The 20,530-nt window shown below is 31.9% G+C and overlaps 1 protein-coding gene across 1 annotated transcript; it reads right to left on the bottom strand.

Moving 5' to 3' along the window:
- Positions 1 to 18,783: 18,783 nt before the first annotated feature.
- On the bottom strand, positions 18,784 to 19,620 carry LOC139494057 (uncharacterized). Its single transcript, XM_071282225.1, has one exon. It carries the CDS (start codon positions 19,618 to 19,620, stop codon positions 18,784 to 18,786), a length of 837 nt encoding a protein of 278 aa, XP_071138326.1.
- Between the last annotated feature and the right edge of the window lie 910 nt (positions 19,621 to 20,530).

Below are 20,530 nucleotides of genomic sequence, written 5' to 3'. Positions count from 1 at the left end.
ACAGACCCGCGATACCACGGGTGTGTTCTAGTATATATCTTAAAGGAAAAAATCACCGTCAGAAACAAACTGTTGGAAATGCCCTTAACCGAGTGATATTGTAAACTAAACCTTATCCAGGCACTTTCAACAACACTCTGACAGGCAGTAATTGAATGGCATAAACCATTTATTTGATATTTTATAACAGATGTTTAATGAATTTATAACTTATTTTCATACAAATCTAAACTCAAAGTGAACACGTAGCTAAATATACAAAGTGTTCAAAACTTATTAAGCGAATCCAAAGTAATTTTTCAAAGCAGCAACAACTTTTTGAAAAAACGTTGTGCTTCGTTTCACATCGTCTCTTGTCCTCCCTTTGTCCTTTACCAATTCCTCTTGTAAGAGTCGTTCAACTTTCTCATAATCTTCATTCGTATAACAGCCATGGTCATTGACACGTATCATGTGTTCAATCATTGCTAAAAGTTTTTTTACTTGATCTTCTTGTTCTTTTTCTTTCAGTCGGTTATTGAAAAAAATGTAGCGATTGTTGCACTTTTTAAAAATAGAACGTAAATAATCATTAGCGATATTTTTTATATATTCTTCTTCAGACAATGGTGGTGTGATTCCTTCATTATCCTCTTGCCATTGGTCAAAATGTGTGAAAAGAATAATCGAATACTTGAGTAATTTTTCTCCAAAATAATTCACAAAATGCTTCAATGCCGCATTATCTTCGTCTGTATATCTTCCAATTTTCACGCATAATATTACTGCGTTTGGTCCAGGAGATGTAAGGGTAATGCATCGTTTTATTTCATGCAGGATTTCCTCATTGGATCGTTTAGTGTCAAACACTCCTGGAGTGTCGACGACATCAAATTTCTTGCCAAATCTTGTATTCGTTCTCAGAAAGCATTCGCTTGTTACTGAATTTGAGGTACCACCAAATACAAAGTAGCCAACATTTCCAAGAATTGTGTTGCCGGTTTTGCTTTTGCCACATCCAGTTTTACCCAAAAGTACAATGCGCATTTCATTAACAGGTGCTTGGGTTCCACAACTTTGATAATCCATTATATCTGTAAGAGATTTTTAACGAGTGTATTTCATTGATAACTGTTTCACTAAAAAAACATAACACTTGAACATTGATATATATTATTGCAACAACAATTTAGTTCATTTTTCTAGTCTTCAAGCATTTAAAATGTAGATTTTTGCTGCATATTTGACTCGGATTGCAGGTCGGGGGAGGGAGATACTCCAATACTTGATATGGGGTAATTGCTGGAGTTTTGTTACCCCATACAGTTAATTTTATTGTGATTTCAAAATGTATCCCTTTTCGTATCAAGAGTGTCAAAAAAGAGGAAATATGTTAATAAAAAGCCAGGAATACAAAGAAAAAAAACTAAGGTAGGTATAGGGAACTTTATTGACCTTATCGTGAATTTCTGATAGTTTTCCCGACCTCTTCACATATTTTCACGCTTTAAAAGGTGGCATATTCCAGCAGCAAGTCCAATCTGTATATAGAAGTACGTCCCCCGCCAGCCCCTGAGATATTTGATGCATTCACACTATCTTTATAGTAAGTACAATATTTTGATTTCTTACAAAAACATTAATGATTTCTTAAGTAGTGAGGTACCTAGAACATATTTTAATATGTGAATTGAATACTGACTATAACATTGTCTTATCAATAATGACCGGAAATCACCCTTAGATCCGTTCATAACCGGTAGATGGGTAGAAGGTTAATACCCAGGCCGATATGTTAAAGAAATTGTTTCAGTTTAGGTCAATAAAAGATGCATGCACAGAAAAAATGTTTATTGCGTGCATTTAAAAAGAAAGAATCCAAATTAGACTACAAATATGGATTTGTTGAAAGTTGTTTACATGTCAGTTCATAACAATTAAATCAGTGAAAAAAAATTATCCAAATGAGATATTATGGTAGGAATTGCAGATTTTACAAAAGAAAAAGAAATGCACATCCATTCTTTCTAAGAACTCGTCTGATTTGTTTTATAACAAAAAAACACTCTAATAAGAGTATTGTCAATGCCTTTTGAAACACGTTTGAAATGATATTTCTTCAATAGCCATTCCTAAATTGTTGTCTGACAGTATTTTTTTGTGAAAAAACTATTGTTGTCGTCTTATCGCATCATGATATAAAGGGTTTCTACGATATATTATCAGAAAGCAAACAATTCTGATATACAACACGAGCACCGTCACAAATTTTATAAGTATTGGTAAAGACTACTACAACATAAACATGATAAATCAAATATTCATTCAAAAGGCGGTAAGGGATTCGGAAATTACATTTTCCAAACAAAACAAAAAATGATGTTAAAATTTTCTTCATGTTACTTCATGGTATACACTACGAAATCGCGTTTGGCAAAGGATGACTTGATTGAATCGTTGTTTTTCTTCGATATTTTTCAATAATTTTTAAAAACAACATGAACAAGGACAAAGATCTTATATTCTATCATATTAAGTTTTACTGTTGATAATGTTCACGCTGAATATTCACAACGCTTGCTTTTCGATTCAATACCCAGTAACCCTTGCTATGGCAAATGAATATCACAGTAATGTATATTTTGGACCAATCATAGTGAATTTTAAACAATAAATGATTTGAAAACTGTGTGAATTTAGAATTTTTGAATATTTTGAATATTTCAAACAGTTTTATACAAAAGAAATGCATCTGTGTGGTCAATTGATTACAGTTTTGCGTATATGGTACTGTTTAAAAATTAATAGATTCATTTATAATAACATGCATAACATCTTTATCAAGATTTATCTAGAACTCTGCGATACTTAATATAGAATACCAAACACCGCTAAATTGAACCATCATCTATTTAAATACCAGGGCCAGCGCTTGTTCTTGAATTTAAGTAAGAAAAAAAAAATCTGAATATTTACCGTTATTTTCAAAGAGTGTCAAAATGATGATAGAGGGTAAGCTAGAATTAAAAGACTGAATTTACAACGAGACCATTGATTAACATAAGTTTAGGTGAACTTGCTACTTCCTGTTGAATATTAAAACGATAAATTACAAAACATGCTGGGCCGGAAAGTAACACATCATGATTATTATTGAAATTAAACTAATGTTCGTAAAAGTACGAATTATACTTTGCCATTTGAATATATTGATAATATATTTTTAGACTTTCGATGGCAAATTTCTAGACTCAGATCAAGACCAAAAATAGACACAGCTGGTATCCTTTATATAAAGTGCGTTGGAGTGCAGTTGTATTATTTAACGAAAGAAGAATATCTTTGTAGCAGAATGAGAGGTCAACAAATACATTCAGAAGCTTTATAGAAAGAGCTTCTCATTTAACGTATGTCAGTCATATGCGTCAATTTATGGAACTGGGTCTATTCACCTTTACAGAACACATGAAACAATCCTTGTTTGGAAATTTTCATGTCAGTAATTTTTTCCTTACTTTTGTTTGTTTTGAACACTGTTTGTCTTTTTTTCTCTCGCCTTTATCATTGTCCTCTTAGCATTACAACATGCAGGGAGATCCTAATTCCAAAAGTGGAGTATTGATCACAATATCGTTCTCCATACGAACGTGTACTGTAAATTAGCTTTTTTCTCATATACTAGTTTTAAGTTCACATTGCAACGATTTATATTCAAAAAAATTTCTTGATGGCATAGATGGTTGATTTGTATAATCCTTTGACATTCTGGTTTGAAAGAACAGCGTTACTGTTACTCTGTTAACACACTGATTTGACCAACTGAATGTTAATCAATCTGCTTGATATAAAGGGCTTGAGTAGAAGTTGTCCATAATTACACATGATTTTTATTTCAGACTTCCGAACTCTGTTTCGAAGATTAAATTGGATTAAATAACGTGGAGAGATAAGTAATGGCGTATAACTGTTAATTTTAAAATTTAAAAAGCGAGTCTTTTCTAGCCTTTTGAATATTTAAAATCTAACTGTATATAAGTGAACCAATATTGTGTAAACGAGAAATACTTGTGGAATCTGTTTCTCTTATGATTTGAAGAACATATTCTTCCTTTTCAAAAAAATGCTTTAAGTTGTGTGTGTTCTATGTGACGTCATCATGCATTGTTCTATGAGTCAATAGTTCAAAGTTTTTCATGACGTCCCACTAGAAACTTAATAGTTTTTCTTCAGAGATGAGGACTACTATTTTTACATCTTTCAGGACATATTCAAATTTGTGAATGACTATTCTAAAACTTTGGAATAAAAATTCAATATTGTCAAAAATAATCACGGTACATTTTTTGTATTTGATTTTTTAGTATAGGAATTATTACACTAATAATTACCTTCTAGCTGTACATGCAATCATATCATCTGTTTCCCTCAGGGTATAATACATAAACCGAGTGCCGAGTTGACATATATAACCCGCGGGAAACGTCATAGTCTTATGGTCTTTGAAATGTTTGCATCGACAAACATTTAATAGCATTCTATATAATAGTATCCCTCCCTATATGCTAGACAAAACAACAATAAGTATGAAGTAAATATGATAACACTTTTAGATATTTGACGGTACATTGGCTCTACATAATTGCGACTTCAGTAGTACACTAAAGAGATGTCTCCCATTGAACGGGCTTTTTATAAAGTGAGTACCTACAATAAACACTGCCCTTTCCTGGGTCAAGATATTTAAATGCTTTTCGAAAACGTTAAACCAAAATTAATGATTACACAGATGATTTTTCTAATTTCCTATTGTTAATTATACATATATATTTGTGGGTTTTGTATGTTTGTCATTTTATTGTTCATTAATGTGTTAAAGAGTTAACGTGTTAAAAAAAATATCCAATTTTACTGAATAGGTTCTTATTTATGTTTAGGAGCCAGCTGAAGTCCACTGGATTTTCTCGCTGTGTTGCAGAACCATTGGTGGTCAAATTTCCGTTCTCTATTTTATGAACATATGAGCAATCGACACGTAGGTTAAATTTGAGTTCACAATCATATGCATTGACATGCGGTTAACCATCTCAACCAAATAATGTAGCCTTTCTCTGAGTAAACGTATGCTGAGTATATTACCTTGAATTTATTAAATAATTTTTGCATGTAACAAAAAATATTTCGTCGCAGACAATTAAAAAAATATTGTAAGCGGGACAATGATATTTTTTTTCAAATACCTGCGTACATTCATGTTTAATATTTCAAAAAATATATATATCAGTCTATGGAAGAAGCGTATGGATACAAACTTTTCTTATATCACATAGCGTCATTGTCTAATATCAATTGTAAATATGCAGACATATTTATTATTATAAATATGTTGATGTTGTTTTCGGCAACGAAAAATTAAGAAAATACTAACTTTAATTCTTATTGTTCAAATATAAACAACATATGAGTTTAAATATACATTCAGAAGTTAGCTAGAAGCAAACATTTCTGTCCGTGTAAAATTTGAAGTGCTGTGTTTTTCTTATATACATAAATATACAAATGCTATTATTTCTAATATCAATGCGATACTTTTAAAATATCGTAGCGGTGTTTTTATAATATCACTATTAGAACGTATTAGTATTAATATTTGTCTGCTGAACCCATATTTTGGCAATTTTACCTATTATGCCTGTTTTGTTCACGCATCGTTGTAAATATGACAGAATTTGATGAGACTGCCATACAAGTGAGAGGTTAAGTGCTATAAATAAAGGCAACGGTAGTATACCGCTGTTCAAAACTCATAAATCCATGGGCAAAAAACAAAATCGGGGTATCAAACTAAAACCGAGGGAAACGCATTAAATATAAGAGGAGAACAACGACATAACACCGAAACGTAACACACACAGAAACGGACCAAGCATCAGACAAAACACCACGAGAATAACAAATATAACATGAAAACCAAATACATGAATTTGGGATAGACAAGTACCGTGCTACGTCTTATCTCAATATCTCAAAAATAAGAGAAAACACAAACGACTCAACGTTAAAATGCAACACACACACAAACGAACAACAATACAACAATGGCCATCTTCCTGACTTGGTACAGGATACTTTTAAAGGGGAATAAAAGTGGTGGGTTGAACCTGGTTTTGTGGCATGCCAAACCTCGCACTTTAATGGCAAAGTTAAATATAACATTGAGATGACAACATAATATTACAGGACTACAATACAAAAAAATAGGAGAACATAGACCAAGAAAAACATGATTAATAGATAACACAAAGCATCAGGTTTAAAATTCAATACGCCAAAAACGCGCCTTGTCCACACAAAAATCAACAGTGACGCCCAGATATAAAAGATCGAAAGTGAAAAAAGTACAAAGTTGTACAGCACTGAAGATCAAAAGTTGAAAAGTTTTCGCCAAATACGGCATTGTTTTTATGCCCGGGATAAGAACATTCTTATTATATAGAACAATTCATGCTATTGCAAACAGTAAATTTTATCAAATATATATGAAAGAGTTAACTAAAGAAACTGAGGTATTAACTAATTACAGAAAACTAAACCCGAATACATAACGCCAAGATATAAAAGATCGAAAGTGAAAAAGGTACAAAGTTGTACAGCACTGAAGATCGAAAGTTGAAAAGGTTTTGCCAAATATGGCATTGTTTTTATGACCGGGATAAGAACATCCTAATCATATAGAACAATTCATGCTATTGCAAACAGTAAATTTTAACAAATGAATATGAAAGAGATATACATAATGAAACTGAAGTATTAACTAATTACAGAAAATTGAACCCGAATACATAATGCTATTAAAGTTTAACACAGAATAGACACAACCGAATCAGTCCAGGCGTCAACGTAATTAAAAAAAATGTGACGTCACATACGATGGCGAAACGGCACAAACGTTATGTCACATTTGAATTTATAATTTATGAAATTTAGAAACAGCATGACGTCACTTATGAAAAACTATCAAAGTGAGATAGAATTAGGATTGATTTAAGATTATATTAGAACTAAATACTGATAATTCATTTAAACAAAATGCATATAGCAATACTTATTAATAGCAATTAACTGTAATATATATATATATATGTGCTATAAACAAGGTTCAATCCACCATTTTCAACATTTGAAAATGCCAGTACCGAGTCAGAAATATGAAAGTTTTTCCATTAATTTGGTGTTTTTTCATTGGATTTTACCATTTGATAAGGGACTTTCTGTTTTGAATTTTCCTCGGGGTTTAGTTTTTTTTAATTTTTACTTCTTAGTAGTTTTGTATTTAAATACAGTTTTAAGACCATTGCCTAAATTCAAATTGTTTTTGGCAACATCTTGCAAATTTCTCAATTGGTTTTGGAAGCAAAACTAATCAAATAAGAGTTTAATAAATAATGCAGTAATCAAATAGCTAAGTATCAGAATGATTGTTCACATATATAACATTTAGCAAATTTCATAATGAACGCACCGAAATAATATATATCCGATATGCTTGCAACGCACGCATGGAAGACTTTCTTAATTGATAACAATGAAACTTACTTGTTACAACGATGAATCATACTGTCCTCGTTCAGATTGATTCGACAAAATTTGACCTGTATTTTTAAATCTCCTTTTTTATACAAATTAGACCGTTGGTTTGCCTGTTTGAATGGTTTAACACTAGTAATGTTTTAGTTCCTATATAGCGTGGTGTTCGCTGTGAGCCAAGGCTCCGTGTTTAATGCCCTACTTTGATCTATAATTGTTTACTTTAAAAAAATTATTACTTTGATGGAAAGTTGTCTTATTCGATCTCATGCACCATCTTCTTTTGTCTATAAATCTTTAAAAGTTCCCCTTATAAATGACTGTTTTTTACCTTCATTGTAATTTGGAGCTGTATTTGATTGGATTGTTTGAATGAATGTTTCTTTAAGGTGGCTGGGGTGTCTTCCTCCATCTTGGATTTTAAATAAGCAGATATCTTTGGTCTATATATTTGATGAAATGTGCAAATTTTGAGAGTTGTATGTAAATTATGTAAAAGACTTTTGATATAAATATAGAAAATTGTGTGTTTTAACATAACTTCAGTTGTAATTTTGTAAAAACGCCTTGTTTGTGTTTGATTAGATTTTTTCAAACTTTGCCAAATAAGGGGAGATAACTCCGATAAAGTAAATTTTACAATAGAAAGTGTTATGAATTTACCTATTTTGATATGTAGCAAGAAAACAAGTTCGGTGACCCCATTTTTTCTTTTGCTTATTTGAAAGCATGTTATAAGAGCAATATTCTCACATTTTATCTTAAAGTTCTTATAGTACGTTTTCGTTTTATCACACAAATTTTAATTTTCCATGAATAATCTATACAAAATCTGACAATTTTGCGCAACCTGTAGCGTGAAAAAAAGTCCGGTGACCCATATTTTTTAATACAGTTTTGAAAAAAGCATGATAAAAGCTTTATCTTGACAAGTTATCAAAAAATTCTGTCAGTTTTAATTAAGACGCCCCAGCCACCTTAAGTAATGATATCTTTTGTCTATTTCGATATTACCAAGGTGGGTAGGCTATAGCAGTGTGACCAGTATATTATAATCTAATAACCGCTTTTAAATTCCGCCATTGCATCATCACTTCAAATAGATTTATAAAAAAAGAAAATGTGGTACGATTGTCAATGAGACATCTGTCCACAAGAGACCAAAATAACGCAGACAATAACAACTATAGGTAACCGTACGGCTTTCAACAATAAGCAAAGGCCATACCGCACAGTCAGTTATAAAAGGCCCCGAAAAGACAATGTAAAACAATTCAAACGCGAAAACTAACGGCTTATTTATATATATAAAAAAAAACGAAATACAAATATATATCACAAAAACAAACGACAAGCAATGAATTACAGGCTCCTGACTTGGTACAGGCACATACATAAATAATATGGCGGGGTCAAACATGTTAGTTAATCGCTTAAACCATGTGATTGAAAACAATAGACTGAACAGATTATCAACACTTTCAACTATCAATAAGGTCAAGCAACATTTTCGAAATGATAAGTTCATGTAAGCGTAAAGTTTGTTACAGTTACGAAATTTTAGTGATGTTGATCCTAAAACATTAAACCGGTCATGATCTAAGTTTGTGAATTATGTTTGCAGTTTTCTTGACATGCATTGTGACGTGTCATCGTATTCATTCTATATTAGAAAACTATAGCAGTTATATTAGAAAAGTATCGCATTCATAAATTTTTGATACCAAACAAGAACTATCTTTAAAAAAGATTTTCGACGTATTTAAATTTGAGTATATGTTTTAAAAAATCCCGCGGACATCTCACATGTGTAGGTGCGTTCTAAATCATGTACGTTCGTACCACAAAGTTTACATTAAACATTATATAATTGTACCGAATAAACAGCTGTCATTGATGTAAAGAGCTATTGGAGAAACACTTATTTTAATAGAAATATAAATCTTTGTAAGATATAGTTCAAATATTTATAGTTTTTCACTTGCTTTCCATCACGATATAATAAACGAGACTTTTTTTCAAACACAAACAAATCACCCATCATGATAGCATTTTGTCCAATCACAGAAAGGATTTTCGAGCATGCGTATTCTGTTGCCATAGTTAAGCCTCCTTAAGTTCAAAGGGCACAAACCAAAACTATACCGACTACGTCGGAAAAATCATCGCTATGATATAAGACAAATATCGCATTGATATTTTAAAATATAGCAGTATCGTTGATTTATAAGTGATTTTGGCGTAGCAAACAATTTAATTCATCTCAATTGCATTCCACTGAATTTGCTACAGATAAATCGTGCATTTATGTTTCATTTATTCAATAATTCAATGTTCTCGTTTAAAAGACACCTTGCTTGTTATAACATAAAATAACTTACATGAAAATTATACACCAGACGTATGTCGTGTTAAATGTCACCCTGTTTAAAGAAAAGAGTCATTACTTTATACCGAGAAATCTTCCTTTCTTCGTACAAATGCTAACATTTCCGACAATGCAACTCGTTTATATAAGACAATTTCGCTATGTGATATAAGGAAATAAAATTGAGAATGGAAATGTGGAATGTGTCAAAGAGACAACAACCCGACTAAATAAAAAACAACAGCAGACGGTCACCAACAGGTCTTCAATGAAGCGAGAAATTCCCGCACCCGGAGGCGTCATTTAGCTGGCCCCTAAACAAATATATACTAGTCCAGTGATAATGAACGCCATACTAATTGAAAGCTTTTATCGAATCGCTTCTTCCATCGACTGTGTATACAAAGACTGTAACAAATTAGGATAAATACTACATGATTAATGATAAAAAAAAGTTTGAACATATGTGTAGCCTTATGAACCGCAAAACTTTTTTTATTAATTGAGATACATATATGGTTAATACAAACATATTTCAATCTGATAATAACAACTAAAGTATTAATAATTTTAATAATTAGCACAGAAGGTTTTGCAAATTGACTCTATACGGGTATTCAATATAACTTTGGAAACTAAATTTGGTAACAATTAAAAAAGTGCTAACTAAATCCATGGCATGGGTAATTGATTGGTTAATATATTATATCATGTCACATATGAGATGTTTGACTTTATTTTATCCGCAAAACTGTAGACAATAGTTTCATTTTGGTTGATTTATTTATTGACTTACTAGCTACACTCTTTGATTGCCTTGATGTGTATTCCACTTATTATTGAAGTCAGTAAGTACGTATAAGAGAATGAACTTGTCAGTATTTATTGTACCTATTCGTTATTGTTCATGTTTATGTTACGAATTTTCAGAATTAACCAATTGATATTTCGAATGAAGTTTAAAATATAATAACCAACATTTTCAACAATTGTTGTTTCAATTTCTTTTACGAAACATTTTCTATCATTCACAGAGACAAGATTTAAAATGGTACTAATCAGTTGTTCAATTTGCTGCTTATTTTCTTCCCCAGTCAGTCTGTTGTTGATTTGACAGTATCGTTTTTCTCTAATTGATGAACACTTTTTGATAGCTTCAGGTAGCGAATCGATGTATTGTTGAAAGTCAGTATCACGCCCAAGTTCTTTCATGTCCTCAATCCATTGATCAATATGCGTAAAAATAAAAATTGTAAAACGATTTACATTTTCACCGAAAAACTTTACATGTTTTTCAAGCATTTTGTTAATCTCTTTGGTACAACGGCCAACTGGGATACATACGAGAAAAATATTAGGGCCGGGTCGGATTTTATCAAGACTAGCAACTAGGTCTTTGTCATAATTTTTGTCATCCTTGTTTTTGTATCCAGGTGTATTTATAATAATCAGATTTTGATCTGATAGATTAACTGATATCTGTTTCACAACCCTTGTACTTCGATCAACATTGAAAACATTATCTGTGTTTGATTCAGCAATATTCTGGGCAAGTCTACTTTTGCCAGAACCCGTGATCCCAAGCAACACAACTCGTACATCATTATCGTCGTCACTAAGAGGTGATGCCATGACGGACTGAAATAAATTACATACTAATTCTTATAAAATGTTGGATTCCACGTTAATCTTCCGTATAGTTTACAACATATCTTTCAATTTCACAAAAAGTATAAACAATTACGACAAAGTTAACAACGGAAATTTAATATGGCCAGGAGAAAAAATCAGCCAGACGGCTTCAATTGAATAGAATAACTACCTCGTAAAACTATAAACACACTTATATGACGTTTCAACACGTTCAATGTGAAGAAATTGCTTACTGTTATGATTTTAATTTAAATACAATGTACTTGTTTTGCCAGAACTTTTAATAGATAAACCTTTACATTTGACCATTGAAACCGACAATTGTGATATCCAAAGTTATTCAAATAACGAAATATATATGGAGTTTTGCAACCAAATAGTTTTGTAATAAAATAGTAGAAAGTAAGTTCCAAAAGAAATAATTATACATAACATTTGAAAGACTGTGATACACATATAGAAAACTAAAGGGAAACTCTTTGTTCCAAAATGTTGAATGTGACTCTTGAAATAAGAATGATAAATTTTACAGTAAAGGTACCAAATTTTAAAAAGTAAACTATTTATTTTCTAATTAATTTACATTCTTTAATTGATTATGTTTAGCGATGGAATAAATCGGGAAAAAAATCGTCAAGAATAAAAAAATAATAAAGCATTCTCATTATTTATTTATCAAATCATAATATAACTACTAAATTCAATCCGCATCGAGTTTCTGAGATAAACAGCAGCTTGCCGTGCTAAATACTTAACAACGCTAATTAACAAATCCAGAGGGGCTAAATTCCGTTTAAATGTCAATTTACATAAATTTATACAAATGCACATCTTCGTCGATAACAAGTAACACCAGGCCTTGAATGCATAAAACTTTGCTCAGTGTTCGGAGCACAAAAATCATGCTCGAAACATGAAATCCATCAATTTGATTGGATGATTCTCGAGTCTGAGTACAAAAATCATGCTGGAAAGTTTTATGACCGTGAGGCCTGGTTCATATAGCTTTGATCGACATAACTCTATCGCAAACATCAATATCTACTAATACTTCTGTGCAGGTAATCAGAGTGTATACAATGATATATATATATATATATATATATATATACGGTTCTGGTCTGAACTGACAACAATAATGAATTTAACAATAAGGGAATGACAAATTTTGAAACAAAAAAGGCAATCGAAGGAAAGAATAAAAAATCATGAAATCAAATACATTTGGTGAGTGCAAGTCATAATCAAATTTAAAATATTCAAGACTATATTTTGAATGGCTTGTATTGGTAACCTAAGAACTTGTGATACTTAACTCTATTACCTTTCTATGGCAATGTATCGTTATAAAAACGGACTTTGATGCATTGACGACTAATCCAAGTCTAACAGGTTTAGTTTATCACCATTGAGGTTTAAAAGGCGTTTGACTTTATCATGTGATAGGCCATTAATGTCCGTTTAAATTAAACGGAAATTCTTTTCACATTTCCAAACGTCTCCTTTTCGTCACGTTTTTATATTCATTTGAATATAGTGCTTATTTGATTCAGGTAAACCAGACTACACTTGTGAGTTCAAAATATATCCTTCCAAAAATATTGCATATTTCCACATTCATTAGTTTTATTAATTCGTACATGTTTGAATAGTTTTACATCTATAAAAACGTGTGAACGTCAAATTATTTCGGTAAATTTGTCAGATCACAATGAATCAAAGTACTATAAATGTTGCATGCTTTTGACTAATCAGGCTGTCATTAAGCACACAAAATTGCCTGTCAAAAAGCACACAAACATCCCAGTTCCTTAAATAAAGCTAAGATTTTTTACCAAAAAATCAGTAAAAACATACAAATATTCCCTTATCTTATCTTTCTAAAACAACTCAAATAGTCTGAAACTTTTAGGATGTCGTGATAAGTATTTGGCAAATTTCGCTAATTTACCATATAAGCAGAAGATACGAAAGTTTTTTTAATGAACTATAGGAAATTAAATTTTAATTAATCAAAACTGACCGTCGATATCATGACACACAGAAGAGACAAACATTTGAAGAAACATTCAGTTCAAATTGAAAAATATAAGAAAATGCCGCCCTATACCAACGTGATTTTACAACGTTGAAACATGTGCAAGTTTTTTTGGTTACATTACTATTTAAAAACTCCATTTCATCAAGGTCTTTAATTTCTTTCGAATAAAGTCTTTATTTATTCATAGCTACATTATGTAACACGTCTTTTTTTACATTGTTCTTGTAATCATATAATATATATTTCCAAAATTAGTCCATATTTGCTCTCGGAATTGGTTTTAATCTTTGAATATACAATAAATGAAATTGAGAATAAAAATGGCAAATATGTTAAAAAGACAACACCCAGAACAAAAGGGGAATAAAAGCCGAAGACCACTAATAGGTCTTCAACGCAGCCAGAAAATCCCGCACCTGGAAGTGGGCCTTAGATGGTCCCTAAACAAAAATGTGTACTAGGTCAATGAAAGGTGTCGTCATACTAAACTCCCTTATATATAAATGAACTAATGAAATAAAGGCTTTTTTTTTGCAAAATTTAAAAGACGTTGGTACATTTTAGATCAATTGAGCATAGACGTTCAATGAAAATTTGAAGAACTTTTTTTTAAATGTAGTTTGTATACCTTGTTCACATAAAAGTTCAGTTAACCTATGATACTTGGGTGAGAAGAATAACAATTTGAACAGTAATGTTACAGTATAATACATGTATGCATATAGTTTTGTTTTTTAATTGCCAGCATCACGCTTATGATGGTACCACGGTTAAAAAAATCATAAAGAAAGAATGAATGAATAACATAAAATCAAATAGCATCTAGGAATCAAAAGTCAAAATTTGATTTACGATAAAATACCTTGTAATGGAGTTGTAGTAAAAAAAAGTGTTAATATTTTCTTACCTTCTAACGGCGATTTATATGTGTAAACAAGTTAGTGCTTGGAAGCATTCGGTAATAATTCAGGTCTGTCTAGTTTTAGTTATCGTCATTTTGGTTTAAATACTTTTTAACTAAATCATGTGATAAGCTAAAGTTCTTGTTTGTAACGTTGCTATGGACAATTTCACAACGTCTACTTTTCGTCACGAATTTTATGTTCTTTGGGATAGAGTACTACGTTAACTACAGGTGACAAGACATTATCTTTATTCAGATTAAAATTTATTGATTCTATACCTTTTTTCTAAATCTTGGGTAAATTAAAAACAAAATATATTGGCTTTTTTGTGTGAACATCAAAATACGTCAATACATAGATAGTCATTTACCGATAGATGTTTAAATTTTTACAATTCAGATTGGATGAAATATTTGTTTTAAATATTGTTTTTAAACACTGTGCATACAAAAGTTCAGTTTTCCATTGATCTTAGAATGAATAGACTCACTGTCTAAACAGCACAATAAGACCAAATTGTTTACACCGTTGCTTGAGATTCAAAAATTTGGTCACAATCATGCACCTAAAATTTTCTTAAAGACAAGAATTACAAATCACACGAAGTAACTAAATATATGCTAAGAAGGCTTGTGATTTTATTTCATAAAGTAAACTTTGGGCTTTGCTCATTGTTTTATATTTGTTATGGAACAATTTACAAAAATATCGGTACCATATCTATGCGAATCGAAAAAGTTAGGAGTACAAACGTGTACAACTGAAGGGAAGAAAATATAACTACATAATAAAACTACAGTTGCTTTGCGTTTACGACCCATGAGTGGTCGTCGGTTATTGTCTGCTCTTTGGTCGGGTTGTTGTCTCTTTGACATAATCCCTATTTCCATTCTCATTTTTGTTCAGAACAGGTGTGTTAGAACTATAAAATCAAATACATTAAAGTCTATTCTTATTGATAAAAACGAGAAACGAAGACGTCCTTATTTTAAAAAGATATCGTTAATTACTAATAATATTCTATCAATACATTGATACGCCTCCGGGTGCGGGAATTTATCGCTACATTGAAGACCTGTTAGGGACCTTCTGCTGGGTTTTTTTTCTATGGTCGGGTTGTTGTCTCTTTGACAAATTCCCCATTACCAGTCTCAATTTTATTTCTGACACTTAAAAACATTCAGTAAACATTCGATTTTTTCAAATAACATGAATCACTAGACGTTTCTTAAATAGTTAGACAAGATATTGATCCATAGTAATATAAATTTTGATATTGTGCTTATTTAAAACATTTTAATAATTGACATCATATTTAAGGTTGTACCTAACACTACAGGGAGATAACTCTGTAAAGTCACCTAAACGTTTTAATTTCGTTATGTTGTTAAAGGAATACAATGGAATATTAAGCTTCTCAATGATCCATATTATTGGTTGTCAAATAGCTATATAACAAGTGTAATTTTTCCGACAAAACAGTCGGTTCAAAATTTTTAAAATGGTTATATTTTTGTTAAAGTGTCAAAGTAAATACTTTGACAAAATTTTATGAAAATCAAAACAGCCAAATTTATTTTAGTGAAAGTGTTGGGTACGATCTCAATTTTATTTTTGTTTTGTCTGGAATCGGTAGATGCTATTTCTACTGGGCCATTTTCTTTATATTTTTATTCACACAAAAAAAGAAATATTTCCGTTGTCTAAGATTCACGACAGGGTGCCTTTCTGAAAGTTTGGCGACGGTAATTTCTGAAAGAAGAGTGGACTAAAAGTCAATTTCTTCCAAAATATCAATGTAAACAATTTTAGATGTCTGCACATCAAATATCGTCTTTGATAACAAGTAAAGGCGTCTGGTTTATATAACTTAGGTCAACGAGCAGACACCAATATTTACTAGGACTACAGTATTAAGCAAAATTAAATGTTATGTATATAGTATAAGTCTACACTGCTAACCATCATGATTTTTATTTTAACACTTTTAAACAATTAGACCAAGAATAGAAACAGAATAGATGAGAATGAAAAAGTAAACTCTACGTGTATCTGAGAATTTTTGAAAGTCAAAATCGGATTTTAAATATATCTTTGAATTACCGATGATATGGTTCACTGTAATCTAAAAAACATGAATTACCTTCTAATGGATAATTCTATGTGTATTCAAACAAGTGCTTTTATGAATTCACCACCAAGCTTGAACAGTATAAGTTATAAAAATGCTTGGTTAAATACTTTGACTAAATCATGTGATAAGCCTGCCGCAATTTGTTTTTAAATGTCATTTAAAAGTATTGACTGAGAAGTGCATTTTTAGTGTAAACATATTTTATTAATTATATTCAGGTACATACATAGGCATTTACATAATAATACAAGTGAAAAAGTTAATAGGATCCAGAAACAAGCTCTTAGCTTATATTAATCCGTTTCCTAATAAGAACATTTCATATTTTAATACTCAAAGGGTAAAATGTTATAAAAAATAACAATGTTACACTAGATGGAAAGAAGAAAAAAACATATAATAAGGTTTGTGACACACAAGAAAGAAGAAAAAAATATATACATCGGAATAATAAAGTGTATGTTTCTAAACGGACACAATTAAAGATATAAGTATTACTTGTTGAACAAGATGTGTGCTATCATATGACAAATCTTTTACTACTGAGTATAAATGTTTGAACTGCCAAGAATATTTCAATGTTTTGTTCGTAGCTGAAGTCCGTTGAACCGTGTAGCAAGATTTCTTCCGACAAAAAATGTATTATATTGATATTATAAAAATGCTGTTCATGCATAATGTGAAAACGGGGGCAGTGTAACAAGTAGTGCGCTGTAGTTTCTATAGCACCACATAAACAAAGTGGCGAATCCACTATATTTTTAACAAAAAGATGATGATTTGGAGAACTGCATTGCATACGCAGTCTTGAGTGATAAATTTGACCTAATCGCTTACCAATGTAATAATAATTTGGAGGTTTAATCGCCCGAGACTGGACACAATTCCTGAATGCCCCCACCGAAGTACTGGTCTTAGCATTCTAAGGGAGGAGATTCCATGAACGTACAGTTGCCGGTAAAAAATAATTTAAAAACAGGGCTGTTCTTGTTCGAACAGGGGGGATTAGGGACGAGTTTCTCGTATTATGATAATGTATGGCTGCATGGGACTCTGGAACTAAGGTTGATAAATATTCCGGAGCAATATTATTTTTCATCTTGTAAAAATAAATTAACCTGTGGGCCTCCCTTCGATCTTTAAGCTTTTCCCAACCCGTTTCGAGATATAATCTCTCTAGGGACACCAACCTAGTACCCCCAGTTACGATCCTGGCAGCCTCTGTTTGCACTTTTTCAATCTTATCAATCAAAAAATGTGTGTTGTTGTCCCAGATGACATCAGCATATTCTAATAACGGTCTTATATATGTTAGGTGTATTGTCTCGAGTGTCCGTCTGTCAAGGATAAACTTAAATTTTCGAATAACATTCAGTCGTTTGTATGCCTTTTCTGTTATTACATCAATATGTTTGTGCCAAAGGCCATCGTTTGAAATATGTAATCCAAGGTGTTTATGGGTTGATACCTCAGCTACAGTTACGTTGTCCATGTTAAGTTTTGGATGATCAGGTTTGTTAAGTTTCCGTGAAATTGTCATGGTCTCGGTTTTCTGAGGGTTAAAGGTCACTAGCCAATCTGAAGACCATCTATGGATTTTTGCGAGATCACTATTCAAGTTGTTTGCTGATTCTTGGGGGTCATCTACTATCAAATATAAACTTGTATCATCAGCAAACAACTTAATAGAAGACTGTATATCAGATATGATATCGTTAATAAATATCAAAAATAAAAGAGGACCCAGGATCGACCCCTGGGGTACCCCAGCCATTATATTACCCCACTTGGATGATACACTATATATTACAACCCTTGGCTTTCTATCAGATAGATAATTGTTTACCCATGCCAAAACAGAACCTCTAATGCCAATAGCTTCTAATTTCCGTAACAACCCCTTATGCCAAACTCTGTAAAATGCCTTACTTATGTCACACAAATTTCTCTAATTTCTGTCCCGTCATCTAATGCCTTCCCAAACTCATTTGTAATATTCAACAATTGATTAATGGCTGAGTCCTGATTGGTTGGGTGTGATTATCTGGTTAGCTATTATATAGTTATGAACATGCTTAAAAACACATCTTTCTATGACGTTTCCGATAACGCTTATCAATTATATCGGTCTATAGTTTCTATAGTCACTTGGAGAGTCCTTCTTACGTACAGGGGTAACATTAGCACCTTTCCAGTCGGAAGGAAATTTGCCAACTGATAAAGATAGGTTAAATAACCTGCACAAAGGATATTTCATAATTCCATATGCTTCTTTTAGAAGTCGTGGGTTTATACGATCTGGTCCCGATGCCTTTGATACATCCAAAATCTTCAAGATGTCTACTACCTCGTTCTCAGATATTATCATATCACCGATTCCGTCTGTTCGTGTGTCAGGTATGTCTGGAAGGTGTTTATTAGAGTCATCAAGATTTGATTGACCACAAAAATAATCATTAAATATTTTTGCCTTTTTTGTAACTTCACAGATCAGATCATCATCTATCTGTAAAGGGGGGATGTTGCGACTGTCGCTGGAGTCACATTTCATCAAAGATTTAATAAGTCTCCAATATTGTTTGTCACCATGAGTTTCAGATATAATTTTGGTTGACAATTTTGAAAAATAATCAGTTTTAGAGTTTAAAACTAGTTTACTACACTTATTCCTAACTAATCGAAATTTTGTCCAGTCCGGAGCAGAATTTGTTTTTTTGGCTCTTTTATGGATACGATTTTTTTTACGAATCATCCTTTTGATATCAGCGGTAAGCCATGGTGGTTTATCTTTTCTGACTGTAATAATTCGGTTAGGAATGTTTTTATCTGCCTTGTCAATAAGTTCGTCCGTTATGGCACATGCCATGACATCAACGTCATTGGAAATAAATAAAGCATCCCAATCAACAAGTGATAGCTGGTGTCTATGTGAGTCATAATCACCTCTATCATACATGTATACTTTACGTTTACAAACTTGATGTAACTTGCATGGCTGGGTAAGGATACCTATTACAGGTAAATGGTATTTGATCAAGTAACGGGGCCCCAACATCAGAAAATAGGAGGTTAACAGGGTCATTTACTAAAATAAGGTCTAGAAGTGATGAACTGTGTTCTGTAATATAAGTTGGATCGGAGATAACTTGATGTAGACTGAATTGTGCTTTAATCATGCTAATTCTATCATTAGCGGTGTTCCTTAACTGGTTGGTGTTAAAATCACCTGTAACTATGATATCTAAATTGCATGATAAGGCAAGGTCGATAGACTGTTCTATGTTGTCCCATACCTGTGGGCTACTACTAGGTGGGACGTAAAAGGTCCCATAAAGATTTTTTTTGGTCTTGAATCTTACTTCGAGCCATATACACTCAGTACCACAGACCACTAAGTCTCGCCTTTCAGAGCAATTTAAGTTATCTTTAACATATACTATAACACCTCCCCCTGCCTTCCCCATCCGATCTCTTCGGAATGGTGTTTTATAACCCGGTAATAAAATGGCTTCATTGCTTACTTGCGATGAAAGCCGACTTTCGGTAAACGAGAGTAATTTATGGCAAGAATATTATGCGGCAATCAACTCAAGCTTCGGAACAATTCTCTGAATATTAAGATGAAGATCATCTCGGCTACTATTACTACTAAAGCTTGACTCTGTAGTCAACGGACCTGGATTTGACTCAATGCCCGATATCAATAACAAGATACAAACTATACTGAACGAGCAAGCTATGATATTAAGATCACAATGATCATGTAAACGGTCGTGTTCGTCAGGCGAAATTTTTCAGTAGCGCGTGGTCCGATTCGAAGTGTGTCACAAAATTTAAGAAAGAATGTAAAAAAATTAACAAAATTA

Source organism: Mytilus edulis, chromosome 11, assembly GCF_963676685.1.
Source record: "Mytilus edulis chromosome 11, xbMytEdul2.2, whole genome shotgun sequence".
NCBI lineage: Eukaryota > Metazoa > Mollusca > Bivalvia > Mytilida > Mytilidae > Mytilus > Mytilus edulis.
The sequence above is the reverse complement of the archived record's forward strand: the minus strand, read 5'-3'. Positions and strand labels throughout refer to the sequence as shown.